Source organism: Cherax quadricarinatus, chromosome 68 (assembly GCF_038502225.1).
Source record: "Cherax quadricarinatus isolate ZL_2023a chromosome 68, ASM3850222v1, whole genome shotgun sequence".
NCBI lineage: Eukaryota > Metazoa > Arthropoda > Malacostraca > Decapoda > Parastacidae > Cherax > Cherax quadricarinatus.
Window position 1 is genome coordinate 5,961,857 of NC_091359.1, and position 15,899 is coordinate 5,977,755.

The 15,899-nt window shown below is 37.0% G+C and overlaps 1 protein-coding gene across 1 annotated transcript in view; it reads left to right on the top strand.

The window, feature by feature from the left end:
- The window catches only part of cnir (cornichon-like protein), a 37,365-nt gene extending 24,134 nt beyond the window's left edge, over positions 1-13,231 (top strand). The window contains exon 5 of the mRNA XM_070099640.1: positions 169-13,231. Within this exon, the coding sequence (XP_069955741.1) occupies positions 169-238 (70 nt within the window). The 3' untranslated portion in view covers positions 239-13,231. The remainder of the gene's footprint in view (positions 1-168) is intronic.
- Positions 13,232-15,899: the final 2,668 nt, after the last annotated feature.

Sequence of the window (15,899 nt, forward strand, 5' to 3'; positions counted from 1 at the left end):
TACTATAGTGCAAAATGTAACTTTGAATTCTGTGCAATTTTTCTCCTTGCAAAGATGTACATGTTAGTTATAGCATGAAATGTACGTAAGATAATTTTGCTTTTCATATAATACTGATGAGTTTTCAGAATATACCTATTTATGTTTTGTCTTTGTTTTTTCTTTCAGTCTTTTGACTCATCTTCTGCGATCAAATCCTATGCCAAAGCCAGACTACACAGATGATACTGGATTGTAATTTATTTGGAAGCTCTGATACAACCATGAAGCTTTTTCTATTTCTTTCATTACAATATTAGGTTGAAGCTGTATTAATCTTACATGATCAAGTATGATTACAATTTCAAATAGTGAATGAACAATGCTCTAATTTTTGCTGGATTTTAAGGTTGTCAAGTGTTTCGTCAAATATTTAGTTCGAGTGAAATTATTTTGTATTAGTTACTTAGACTTTAATATCAACCTCCTACAGTTAGCAAGTAGCTAGTTTCCTAAACATCATGCATAACTGTTTATTAATGCCATCCATAATCAACCTATGGGAATTACTGAAACAACTGCATTTTCACTTAACCCCATCTGAACAAATATAATAGATCCTATACAAGTAGGCATTTTTTTTTAACACATTGGTTGTTTCCCACCGAGGCAGGGTGACCTGAAAGAAAGAGACTTTCATCATCACTCACTCCATTACAGACAGTACAGCTGATCATTAGTTCACCTTCCCAGTCACCAACATCAAATTATCATTCAGGCTCACTGAGGCATCTGTGAATAACTATCATAAACACTGTACACTTGGAAAATTATAGGTCACAACTAAAAGATTTAATACCCCATGGCTAATGAACTGCATCCTCAGATCCACTGACAAAAAGAAAAAAATATAGATTGGAATCAGTACCCAAAGAACTAGCAAAAAATATATATATCAGTGCTTACCAAGCTAATAAAGAATTCCAAACTAAAGATACAAGATATAAGAAAGACCTAGAAAGCACACTCAAATACATACTGGGTTTAAGTAAATTTGCTGAGACCAAAGATATTATATTAACTAAACCAAGTGATATTAACTATAAACTTAAACCTAAATTTCCATGCCCAAGTTAGAGATTTTTTTTTAACACACCAGTGACCCAAAAAATGAACATTTTCACTGTCTTGCCAGAGGCATGCCAATACTACAGTTCAAAACTGCAGATATCCCCACCCCTCCTTCAGAGTGCAGGCACTATACTTCCCACCTCCAAGACTCGAGTCTGACTATCTGGTTTCCCTGAATCCCCTCATAAATGTTACCTTGCTCACACTACCTTGCCTCCACTTGCTCCTATCAAACACTCACATAAGCCTGCTGGATGTACAAGTCCCTAGAGCACTCAAAACTTCCTTTTAATCCCTCCCTCCAGCTATTCCTAGGATGACCCCTATCCCTCCTTCACTCCACCCTAGATTTATACACCCTCCTATTTTTCTTCTCTCAGTGTCCAAAACAGATCAACAGCCTCTCCTCCTCAGCCCTCTGAATAATACTTTTGGCAAATCCATACCTCCTAATCTCCCAAGTCTGAATTCTCTTTGATGAAAATTTACTTAGATTGCATATAAATGTCATATACATATATCTAATGCAACCTGTTTCTTCAGATTCCAATCAGCATTCACACTTATGCACTTACTATCATCACTTTCTTTTTGATTATAATAATAATAACTATCATCACTAATGTTCCCCCCCCCCTCCCCCTTTCATTTTCAGTAATTATTGTAACCAAAATTCTCAATATTTGTTTATTGCTGTACTATATCTTGTCATATTAACATTGCTGTTTTAATACAGTTTAATTACTTAAGATAATCATTACATTTAATAAATTTATCTTCAGACAACCTAATTAAACTTAGTCTTCAATTAAGATTAATTGTACAATGTTAAATAGTGTTAAGTTCTAGTTTTTGTCTGCCTGAAATGCTCTCTTCAGATTGTATGTATAATACATGCCACCTAATTTTGTAATTATTATGGTGTACATGCATTTTTTTAAATATTTTTTTTTAGATCTTCAACTTAAATGTTGAGTGAATTAATGTGTTATGAACTAGCAAAGTTAACTATTTATGTTCAGTAATAACTTCTCACTGAATTGGTGTGAGGATGCAATGTCATTCCTGCTTGTATTCAACTTTGCAACACTGGTGTCAGTAAGTGTTTTGAGGTGTAGACATCAGAATTTATTACTGCAGTGTTCATTAATCATCATATGCACTTATCTTGCCAGCAAATTAGAGAGGTTAATCATTAAACTTTAATGTTAATGATTTAAAACATTCAATGTTGTACTTAATGTATAATATTATGTTCAAAGCTGTAGATTAGGTTAGGTTATACAATATATTTCAAAAGCTACAGTTTTTCCTGCACTAGTTCAGAATTTTAAAATTATGATACTAGCAACAGCCTAACTAATAGTTAGTCTACTATAAGTTGTGGAGCACTGCTATTACAAACATGAATATCTGCATAATTTAATCTTTAAAAATTCCCTGGTGTGTAAAATATTTTGTGAATTATGGATGTACTCTGCAGTACATGGTTTTGTTTTACTGTACTTAAAGGTCTATAATTGATTGCTGATGCAGTGTAACTTCGATAAGACCAGCAACCCTCTATAACTAGTATCTTATCCACAAAATGTGTATCAGATACTACTGTATATATAGTGGATTTCTTTTTAACACATCTGGCTGTGGGAGTATTTACTACCAAAGGTGAGGAATTCAGAAAGAGCACATTCATCATCATTTACTCAGTATCTTTATTTCCAGGGAACAGAGAATATAATTTTTATATAGATTGATACTGCCTGCCTTTGGTGGCACTAACCTTTACAAAATTAAGCAGTTAAGGTAAACTCTTAATTTATTGTGTCTGAGGTATTAGAGCCTTGCTGTTCTTTGGATCAAAACTAATTGCCTCCCTTTTCCCTGGTACTGTAAAACCTTCTACAGGATTAATGCTTCCCTTAACCCTTTGGGGGTCGACAGGTCCTCTCAGAGACTTGTTCTCAGGGTCGGCAAAATTTAAAAAAAAAAAAAAAAATAAAATAATTTTTTCTTATGAAAAGATAGAGAATCTTTTCCCAATCATAATGACACCAAAAGTATGAAATTTGATGGAAAACTTACGGAATTATGCTCTCGCGAAATTAGCGGTCTCGATGATGTTTACGATGTTTACGTATCTGCAATTTTGCCCACTTTGAGCCCTATTTTCGGCCAATTCCAGTGTACTTGTCGACAAAAATCATAACTATTTCGCTAGAACTCCATTTTTTCTATCGAATGAGTACAAGAAACCACCCATTTACCGATTTTCAACTATCCAATAAAGTGGTCAAAATTTAGCAATTTTGCCAATTTCACACAAATTTCAAAAGATGCTAATTTCCGAATAGGGTCCAGAATAAACAAAAAAGACATCCTTGGCACTAAAATAACAAGTTCTCTGTTCGTTAGTCACATCCCCAGGCCCCTCTTATATTTCTTTGGCTTTCCACTTTGAATTTTTATTCTTACAAAAAAAATAAGATTTACTGTTATGCAGACTACTGCATTAGTGTAGAAATGGTATAAATAATATCAGCGCTCTTGTGAGAGAATATTAGACTCGCCAGTTGATGTGTATTGGATGCTTGGCATGATTTGTTTACTTTTGAACTTTGGTAAAAATCAAACATTTCTGCTGCTTTGAGCTCAATTTCAAGGTACTTTTCAATGTAAAACCAGTCAATATCATCTCAATTTCTGTAATATGTCTTCCATTCTATAAAATGAGACCAATAAAACTAGAATACAACAATAAGTACCATACGAAAATACAGTGCAAATTCGCTGTTTTAATCAAAAAACACGGTCAAAGTTTTTTTTTCTCATTACGCACTGTGCTGCAGGATTTTTTTTATACTGCGCACACTGACCACATAGACCCATTCTTTCATATGTAGGCCTACCAGCTTTCTCTCACTAGATTTGAGGGCGCTAGAATTTAGGCGTACTAGTACATCAAAAACCCTGGGTCGTAAGACATACTAGTACGTCCGAAACCCCCAAACGGTTAATATAATAAGATAATTATTGGTTTGCACTAATTGTACTTTCTGTTACATTTGTGGGGAAGAGCTAAACCTGTAATAATTATAGTGCATGAGGAATGAGAGTCAGTCAGGTTTAATCTGAAGAAAGTGATGATTAGCCTTCAGAAGTTCTGTAGTTAGTTACTTAGTATGTACTAATATTGTTGTGATGTTTGTAACTTTTAACAGGACTCCCTTTCTGAAAAGTTTTTGTGGAATATTTTAATGTAAAAATAATATTACTATTTATATTCAAGTGGTTTTAATATGAAAGTTTCAGAACTGATCATAAGTTAAATTTAAGGTTTAAATAGCTTTAAGCAGTGTTCCTGTTATTTGCCAGTAGAAAGTATTATCTTAAGCTTCATTAACAGCTTATACAGTTAAGTGACATAACAGCTGTGAAACAAGACTTGTGAATACATTGATATTTTAAAAGTTCATTTAGTACTTTGGAATGATAGTTTCTTTCCAGTATATATAAATCAGTAATGGACACCTTGCTTTTTTTTTTTTTAACACCGGCCATCTCCCAATGAGGCAGGGTGACCCGAAAAAGAAGAAACAAAAGTTTTTGGTTTTACATTTAGCAATTTATACAGGAGAAAGGGATTACTAACTCCTTGCTCCTGTCACCTTTTATGACATGCATGGCTTATGGAGGAAGAATGTGTTTACACTTTCTCATGGAGAGGAAAGGAAAAACAAGAACTATTAAGAAAATAGAAGAAAACTCAGATGGGTGTGTATACATATATGTTTATATGCCTGTGTAGTGTGACCTAAGTGTAAGTAGCAAGATGTACCTGTTATCTTGCATGTGGTTGCTGTCTACTGACCTACTGCTTATAACTCTTCACTTAATATTTACTATCAAAAAATAAAAAATCTAGGGATAGTGCTGGTTGAAAAATAATAAATATTTTGAGGGGCATCCATATCCTGCACACTAAACCTGTATGGGTTATAGAGCTTGAGGATTGGGAGGCAATATGGTTCAACCCAAGAGGGTGAATTCCTTGGATCAAGAGCCTGTCATGAGTATCAAGGGTATATCATGGTCAAGCTCTGGCCTTTTTTTTTTTATACCATTTTACAGATAGGCTTTAACCCTTTCAGGGTCCGTGCCATAGATCTATGGCTTTACGTTCAGGGTCCAAACCGTAGATGTACACCATGAGCTCAGCTCACTTTCATAAGCTGTGAGCAGTAAATTTGGGCCTAGATATGAGAGAATACATCTATGTGGTATGTGTGCACCACATAAAACAAATCCTGCAGCACACTGCATAATGAGAGGAAAAAAACCAGACCGTAATTTTCGATTAAAACAGCGACTTTGGAGTGTTTTTCATATGTTTTTTATAGTTGTATTTGCAATTTCTTGGGCTCATTTGATAGAATGGAAGATTTACTACAGAAATAGAGATGATTTTATTGGTTTTAGTACTGGAAATGGCTTGAAACTGAGCTCAAAGTAGCAGAAATATTAAATTTTTGCCAATGTTCAAGAGTAAACCAATGACCTCACAAGTCTAATACATGACAGCTGGTGGGTCTAATATACATTCACAAATGTGGTGATATTATTTATACAATTATTACAGTATTGCATAACAGTAAATCTATTTTTTGGTTTAAATAAAAATTCATTATGTGAATAAAAAATAAAAAAGGAATTCATTTGTAAAGCCTGAAAAATGTAACTAATGAACAGAGGAAATGTTAGTTTAGTGCCAGGAATGCCTGCATTGTTTATTCTGGACCCTATTTTGAAATTGGAATATTTTCAACTTTGCGCTAAATTGGCCAAATTACCAATTTCCGGTCACTTTCTTTATTTTGTTGTTGAAACAGTTGACTTGGCGATTTCTTGTGCTCAATCGATAGAATAGAAGTAATACTAGTGAAATAGCTAAGAATTTGGTTGACTGGAATACTATAATTGGCCTAAAATGGGAGTCAAAGTCGGCAAAATCGCTGATGCGTTAATATCGCCGACACAGCAAAATTCGCAGAGCATAATTTCGTCAGTTTTCCATCAAATTTCGTAGTTTTTGTTTTATTACCTTCAGAAAAAGATTCTCTACCATTTCATAAGAAAAAATAACAAAATTATTTTTTGAAAATTCTTGGACCCTGGTGCACACTTTGAAATTTGGCCTCTGGACCCTGAAAGGGTTAAACCTGACAACTAAGATAAAACAGAGCAGAAATGCAGTATAAAAATTTAAGGTCAGAATCTTGTTTAAATCCCAATTATATTGCATTAAGATGCATAATAAAAAAAGATGGCCACTGTGTTATGGGATACAATACAGTATTTTGCTTTAAGAATTTTTAGAGCAAGTATTAGTCGTCTTTTTTACAATTGCGAAGGTACAGTATTCAACTAGAGATTGTTTACTATTAGTCATCTTTTACAGAACAGTATTACAGTGTCAATCTCAGGATGTAAACCTAAAATTTTTATTACAATTGTGGTGGGAGAGAGGAGTGCTAAATGCATTGGGCCCATACAGTGCCTGGGGAAATGGAAAGCAGTCCAATTTGATCCAAGGAGGGCAAGGGCAGGTTTAATTCCTTGGATTAAAAGCCTCTTATCAGCATCAAGAAACCTCCCTTGAATGGGTGATAAACAAAAAAATATACTTTTATACGTTTTGAGGCATTTTTTTAAATATAAAAAATGCAAGAGATGTTTATGTTACAATACACATAACTTGCACATAGGAAACTGAAACTTTAAGATGATGTTTCAGTCTGACTTGGACCATTAACTAATCACACATTTTGAAGGGAAGGGAGCCAGAATACATACGAGGGGGGGGGGTGGAGATAGGAATAATGTAACGAGGAGGAAATAGCATTCAAGTGGTAGTAGTGTAGTAGTAGAAAAAGTAGTGAACAGTTAGAGGTGGCAAGAAGTAAGTAGCAGTGGTAGTGAAAAAAACGGTCAGAGGGGTGGAGACTTAGTGAAGAGATAGTAGTAGAATAGTTAAGGTAGTCTTAAGAACAAGAGAAAAGGAAGGTACTGCAGGAGAGCTAATGGGACACAACCCATCTAGGCAGAAGACAGGAATGGCAAAGAAAATACAGGAAAAGAGAAGACGAGATAAAGATCAGATCAAGTCATGAGTGTTCTGAAGTATGGAGCACTTGACAATGTAAGAAGAAAGGAAGGCATCTACAGAGACAAAGCCAGGACTAAGATTCATATTAAGAAACTGTGTTTGATGTTGTGGCCTGTAATTCTAGCCATAATAACTGACTTTTGCAATTAGCCTGGTAGCATAATGTTATCTGACCATCCAAAAATTATGCTTATTTGGTAATAGTTTGTAAGAATTTCTCTTAATAAATGTATTTCGGTTACATGTTGAGAATACATTCACATAATTACATTGACCAACAGTGGTTTCAGTGTTTAAAAACTCTTTTTCTAATTAATTTTGGAATGCAGAATTCAAATCTGACCTTAGTTTTGCTCCAGCAGTTTCTGTGATATAGAACCCCATGATGAACAATTTCACCAAGACACAACCATTGTGGAGAAGAGATATCAGGGAAGCCTGACAATGTTTAATGGCTGACTACTGCTGGACACTGGTGCAGTAGTGTGATACTCACCATAAAAAAAAGCCTGAAAACTGTGATGACTATGGAAATTTGTTATTTTTGTGCATATATTTATAACAAATTTCAGTTCAAGGTTAGTTTTTATTTTTGCATACACCACACTTAATATATATGAATATAATACCCATGATTGTTAGGCAGCATATCGTGCAGTTCTTCATCCTTAGTCAAAATATTGTTTATATGAATTCAGAAAAACCTTACTTGTTAGGGGACTAAATGAACTTATTCACAATGAGCCTATCAAAGCTAGCTTAAGCAACTAGTTTGGTTTCTGAACTGTTACTAGTATTCAAATGGTGTTAATATATTAGCCAGACCTATAATCACACATGCAGCACTGTATGACCCTAGTGGGTTTAGCATTTAATGATTGTAATTATATTATTATCACAGTCTTGGCAAAGTTCTTAATGCTTTGTGGGAATCCCTGACAACGTGCAGTCTGTAACTGTAGGAACTGGAAGAGAATGCTGCACTAATCCAGTAATGCCACATTTGTCCCAATACATATGCTATTCTGTTTTATATATATATATATATATTTTTTTTTAACAAGTTGGCCGTCTCCCACCGAGGCAGGGTGACCCAAAAAGAAAAAAAAATCCCCCAAAAGAAAATACTTTCGCTTTTGCAGAGGTGCCCAGAACACAACAGTTTAGAAGCATATACGTATAAAGATACACAACATATCCCTCCAAACTGCCAATATCCCAAACCCCTCCTTTAACCCTTTGACTGTTTTCGACGTATAAATACGTCTTACGAGCCAATGTTTCTGACGTATATATACTCAATAATTCTAGCGGCTTCAAATCAAGTGGGAGAAAGCTGGTAGGCCCACATGTGAGAGAATGGGTCTGTGTGGTCAGTGTGCACCACATAAAAAAAATCCTGCAGCACACATTGCGTAATGAGAAAAAAAAAACTGATCGTTTTTTTTTTGGAATAAAACGCCGACTTTGAGGTGTATTTTCGTATAGTATTTATCGTTGTATTCGCGTTTTCATGGTCTTAGGTGATAAAATGGAAAACATATTACAGAAATAGAGATGATTTTCATTACTTTTACGATGAAAACGACCTTGAAACTGAGCTCAAAGTAGCGGAAATGTTCGATTTTTACCAATGTTCAAGAGTAAATAAATCACACCACACGTCCAATAGACGTCAACTGGGGAGTCTAATATTCTTTCACTAGTGTACTGATATTATTTATACCATTTTTACAATAATGCAGTCGTCTGCATAACAGTAAATTTTGTATTTTTTTGTATGAATAAAAAATCAAAATAGAAAGCAATAATAATATAAGAGGGGCCTAGAGATGTGACTAATGAACAGAGCATATGTTATTTTAGTGCCATGAATGTCTACCTTGTTTATTCTGGACCCTATTTTGAAATTGGCATCTTTTTTATTTTGCGTGAAATTGGCCAAATTGCCAATTTCTGACCATATTGGGTAGTCCAAATTAGTAAATGGGAGATTTCTTGTATTCAACTGATAGATAAAATGGAGTTCTAAAGAAATAGCTACGAGTTTGGTCAACTGGAACAATGGAACTGGCTGAAAATTGGGCTCAAAGTCGGCGAAATCGCCGATACGCATATGTTGCCGAGACCGCTAACTTCGCGGGAGCATAATTCCACGAGTTTTCGACCAAAATTCGAACTTTTGGTGTCATTACCATCGGGAAAAGATTCTCTATCATTTCTTAAGAAAAAACAATTTTTTTTTTTCAAAAATTGAGCGACATAGAATGACAGTTTCAGAGAGGGGCCTGAAACAGTCAAAGGGTTAAAGTGCAAGCATTGTACTTCCCATTTCCAGGACTCAAGTCCGGCTATATAAAAATAACCGGTTTCCCTGAATTTTTTTTTTTTTTTTTCAACAAGTCGGTCGTCTCCCACCGAGGCAGGGTGACCCAAAAAAGAAAGAAAATCCCCAAAAAGAAAATACTTTCATCATCATTCAACACTTTCACCACACTCACACATTATCACTGCTTTTGCAGAGGTGCTCAGAATACAACAGTTTAGAAGCATATACGTATAAAGATACACAACATATCCCTCCAAACTGCCAATATCCCAAACCACTCCTTTAAAGTGCAGGCATTGTACTTCCCATTTCCAGGACTCAAGTCCGACTATATGAAAATAACCGGTTTCCCTGAATCCCTTCACTAAATATTACCCTGCTCACACTCCAACAGATCGTCAGGTCCCAAGTATCATTTGTCTCCATTCACTCCTATCTAACACGCTCATGCACGCTTGCTGGAAGTCCAAGCCCCTCGCCCACAAAACCTCCTTTACCCCCTCTTTCCAACACTTTCGAGGACGACCCCTACCCCTCTTTCCTTCCCCTATAGCTTTATATGCTTTCCATGTCATTCTACTTTGATCCATTCTCTCTAAATGACCAAACCACCTCAACAACCCCTCTTCTGCCCTCTGACTAATGCTTTTATTAACTCCACACCTTCTCCTAATTTCCACACTCCGAATTTTCTGCATAATATTTACACCACACATTGCCTTTAGACAGGACATCTCCACTGCCTCCAACCGTCTCCTCGCTGCTGCATTTACCACCCAAGCTTCACATCCATATAAGAGTTTTGGTACTACTATACTTTCATACATTCCCTTCTTTGCCTCCATAGATAACGTTTTTTGACTCCACATATACCTCAACGCACCACTCGCCTTTTTTCCCTCATCAATTCTATGATTAACCTCATCCTTCATAAATCCATCCGCCGACATGTCAACTCCCAAGTATCTGAAAACATTCACTTCTTCCATACTCCTCCTCCCCAATTTGATATCCAATTTTTCTTTATTTAAATCATTTGATACCCTCATCACCTTACTCTTTTCTATGTTCACTTTCAACTTTCTACCTTTACACACATTCTCAAACTCATCCACTAACCTTTGCAATTTTTCTTTAGAATCTCCCATAAGCACAGTATCATCAGCAAAGAGTAACTGTGTCAATTCCCATTTTGAAATTGATTCCCCATAATTTAATCCCACCCCTCTCCCGAACACCCTAGCATTTACTTCTTTTACAACCCCATCTATAAATATATTAAACAACCATGGTGACATTACACATCCCTGTCTAAGACCTACTTTTACCGGGAAGTATTCTCCCTCTCTTCTACACACCCTAACCTGAGCCTCACTATCCTCATAAAAGCTCTTTACAGCATTTAGTAACTTACCACCTATTCCATAAACTTGCAACATCTGCCACATTGCTCCTCTATCCACTCTATCATATGCCTTTTCTAAATCCATAAATGCAATAAAAACTTCCCTACCTTTATCTAAATACTGTTCACATATATGCTTCAATGTAAACACTTGATCTACACATCCCCTACCCACTCTGAAGCCTCCTTGCTCATCCGCAATTCTACATTCTGTCTTACCTCTAATTCTTTCAATTATAACCCTACCGTATACTTTTCCTGGTATACTCAGTAAACTTATTCCTCTATAATTTTTACAATCTCTTTTGTCCCCTTTCCCTTTATATAAAGGGACTATACATGCTCTCTGCCAATCCCTAGGTACCTTCCCCTCTTTCATACATTTATTAAACAAAAGTACCAACCACTCCAACACTATATCCCCCCCTGCTTTTAACATTTCTGTCATGATCCCATCAGTTCCAGCTGCTTTACCCCTTTTCATTCTACGTAATGCCTCACGTACCTCCACCACACTTACATTCTGCTCTTCTTCACTCCTAAAAGATGGTATACCTCCCTGGCCAGTGCATGAAATTACCGCCTCCCTTTCTTCCTCAACATTTAAAAGTTCCTCAAAATATTCTCGCCATCTACCTAATACCTCCCTCTCCCCATCTACTAACTCCCCTACTCTGTTTTTAACGGCCAAATCCATACTTTCCCTAGGCTTTCTTAACTTGTTTAACTCACTCCAAAATTTTTTCTAATTTTCATTAAAATTTCTTGACAGTGCCTCTCCCACTCTTTCATCTGCTCTCCTTTTGCACTCTCTCACCACTCTCTTCACCTTTCTTTTACTCTCCATATACTCTGCTCTTCTTAAAACACTTCTGCTTTGTAAAAACCTCTCGTACGCTACCTTTTTCTCTTTTATCACACCCTTTACTTCATCATTCCACCAATCACTCCTCTTTCCTCCTGCCCCCACCCTCCTATAACCACAAGCTTCTGCCCCACATTCTAATACTGCATTTTTAAAACTATTCCAACCCTCTTCAACCCCCCCACTACTCATCTTTGCACTAGCCCACCTTTCTGCCAATAGTCGCTTATATCTCGCCCGAACTTCCTCCTCCCTTAGTTTATACACTTTCACCTCCCTCTTACTTGTTGTTGCCACCTGAATCCCTGAATCCCTCCACTAAATATTACCCTGCTCACACTCCAACAGCTCGCCAGGTCTCAAATACCATTCGTCTCCAGTCACTCCTAACACGCTCACGCACGCTTGCTGAAAGTCCAAGCCCCTCGCCCACAAAACCTCCTTTATCCCCTCCCTCCAACCTTTTCAAAGACAACCCCTACCCTGCCTTCCTTCCCCTACAGATTTATACGCTCTCCATGTCATTCTACTTTGATCCATTCTCTCTAATGGAACATGCGTTTTGTGCCTTTATTTCCTCAAGATCACTTGATTATTGATGATCAAAAATTTTTGAGTCTCTACATTTAAAATTAAAATGTAGGACACTATATTAAAATTAATGTTGGTATAAATGCACTGAAAGTTGTTCAAATTAGCTTATGATAAAGTATGATTCATACTGTATTGTAACAGATTCCACAGGTTAGAGGTTTGTATTATTTAATCTAAATTATTGCCATGGGTACTCTGCCTGGGGAATGGGAGGCAACCAGGTTATGAAAGGGCAAAGCACAGAAATCCCATCTTATTTCATTGACAAAGAGCCCTGCACCAGCATCAAGGCAGCTGCCGTCAGAGGAAGCCTAATTCAAAGATATAAAAATCTAAGACTTAGAATATGGGGAACTGATGCATGTTACTACTATTAGCTTTAACATTTCTATATATAGTTGTTATAAGAGGCGTGCACATGTGCAAGTTGCTTAAAGTTTAAGTAATTTGCAATAAGCATTACCCATAGATAGGAAATCATTCTAAATGACAGATTTAATTTTGTGTTTTAAGGTAGTGTATTTAGATGCAAGTCATTGTAGGGAATATTTGAAAAGATGCTGTAACAGAATTAGTATTGCTGCTCTCTCCCTCTATACAGTATTCCATGTACAGAACATTTTGTTTTTGTGCTTAAGACCAGAGAATCTTACTTGGTTTGGAAACAGTGGCAGCATATCTTTGGCCGATAATTAATAATTACAAAACCATCAAGAAAATAATTGTAAGTTTATTTATTGAATAAATTACAAATTAAGAAAACCATTACAGTATTTTATTTTCATAAAGTGAATCATAACTCATTTTACCCACCCATTTAGTTAAAAAGCTCTAAATATATAATTATTTTTTATTATGTATTAACACATCGGCTGTTTCCCACCAAAGCAGGGCGACCCGTAAAAAAAGAAACACTTTATCATCATTCGTTTCATTGGTGCCTTGCCAGAGGTGCACCTACACTAGTTTAAAAACTGCAACATATCTCCACTCCTCCAGAGTGCAGGCACTGTATTCCTACCTCCAGAGCTCAAGTTCAGCTAACCAGTTTTCCTGAATCCCTTCATAAACATTACTCACACTCCAACAGCACATAATGTCATAAAAACCATTTGCCTCCACTCCCTCCTATCTAACATGCTCATGCACAGTTGCTGGAAATCTAAGCCCCTTGCACACAAAACCACCTTTACCCCCTCCCTCCAACCTTTCCTAGGATGACCCCTACCTAGTCTTCCTTCCACTACAGATTTACATGCCCTCCAAGTCATTCCACTTCGTTCCATCCTTTCTAAATGTTCGAACCACTTCAACAACCCCTCCTCAGCCCACTGGATAATACTTTTAGAAATCCCACACTTTCTAATCTCCAAGCTATGGATTCTCCACATAATATTCACACCACACATTGACCTCAGGCACATCTCCACTGGCTCCAGCAGCATTTACCACCCATGCTTCACACCCATAAATGAGCATTGATAAAATTATACACTCACATATTCCCCCTCTTTGCTTCCATGGATTACGTTCTATGTCTCCACAGACTCCTCAGTACACCACTCGCCTTTTTCATCTCATCAGTTCTACGATTCACCTCGTCTTTGACAGACCCATTTGCTGACAAGTCCACTCCCAAATATCTGAATACATTTATTTCCTCTATACTCTCCCTCTAATCTGATATCCAGTCTTTCATAACCTAAAGTTTTTATCCTCATCACCTTGCTCTTTCCTATGTTCACTTTTAATTTCCTTCTTTTACATAATCTTCCAAACTCATCCACTAACCTCTATAACTTCTCTTCAGAATCTCCCAAAAGCAGCAGTGTTAGATTCTAACAAAGTGTTAAAAAGAATCTAACACTGTGTTAGAATCATTCTTTCTTAATCCCACACCTTTTGCTCACACCCGAGCATTCACTTCTCTTACAACCCAATCTGTAAATATATTGAACCACAGTGATATCACACATCCCTAAGGCCTACTTTTACTGGGAAATAATCTCCCTCTCTCTTACACACAATTAATCTGAGCCTCACTATCCTCGTAAAAACTCTTAACTGCTTTCAGTAATCTACCACCTATTCCATACACTTGCAACATCTGCCACATTGCTCCCTTATCATATGCCTTTTCCAAATCCATAAATGCCACAAAAACCTCTTTACCCTCATGCATGTACAGTGGACCCTCGCCTAACGCTATTAATCCGTTCCTGAGAGCTCAACGTTAGGCGAAATTATCGTTAGGCGAATTAACTTTCCCCATAAGAAATAATGGAAATCAAATTAATCCGTTCCTGACACCCCAAAGTATGAACAAAAAAAATTTTTTACCACATGAAATACTAATTTTAATACACACAAACTGAAGAAGACATGCACAGTTACATGACACTTACCTTTATTGAAGATCTGGTGATGATTGATGGGATGGGAGGAGGGGAGACTGTGGACGGTGTTAATGTTTAGAAGGGGAATCCCCTTCCATTAGGACTTGAGGTGGCAAGTCCTTTTCCTGGGTTACTTCCCTTCTTCTTTTAATGCCGCTAGGACCAGCTTCAGTCACTGGACCTCTGTCGCACATCATATCTGTCCATAGAGGCCTGTACCTCCCGTTCCTTTATGACATTCCTATAAAGTGTTTCACAACATTGTCAGTGTAATAGTCACCAGCACGGCTTGCAATAGCTGTGTGAGGGTGATTTTCATCAAAAAAGGTTTGCACTTTAAGCCACATTGCACACATTTCCTTAATCTTTGAAGTAGGCAACTTCTTCAATTTCTCTATCCCCTCCTCTGAAGCAGTTTCCTCAGGTGTGGCCTCTTGCTGTTGAAGATGATCTAGCAGCTCATCAGTGGTTAGTTCTTCGTTGTCCTCCTCCACCAACTCTTCCACATCCTCCCCACTAACCTCCAACCCCAAGGACTTCCCCAATGCCACAATGGATTCCTCAACTGGCATAGGATTCCCAGGGTTAGCCTCAAACCCTTCAAAATCCCTTTTGTCTACACATTCTGGCCACAGTTTCTTGCAAGCAGAGTTCAAGGTCCTCTTAGTCACTTCCTCCCAAGCCTTACCTATAATTACACAATTGAGGATGCTAAAGTGATCTCTCCAAAACTCTCTTAGAGTCAACTGAGTTTCTGAGGTCACTACAAAGCACCTTTCAAACATAGCTTTTGTGTACAGTTTCTTGAAGTTGGAAATGACCTGCTGGTCCATGGGCTGCAGGAGAGGAGTGGTATTAGGAGGCAAAAACTTGACCTTAATGAAGCCCATTTCTGCAGAAAGTCGCTCTGCCACGTCTGAAGGATGACCAGGAGCATTGTCTAATACCAGGAGGCACTTAAGGTCTAATTTCTTTTCAATTAGGTAATTTTTCACAGTGGGGGCAAATGCATGGTGTAACCAGTCATAGAAAAAGTC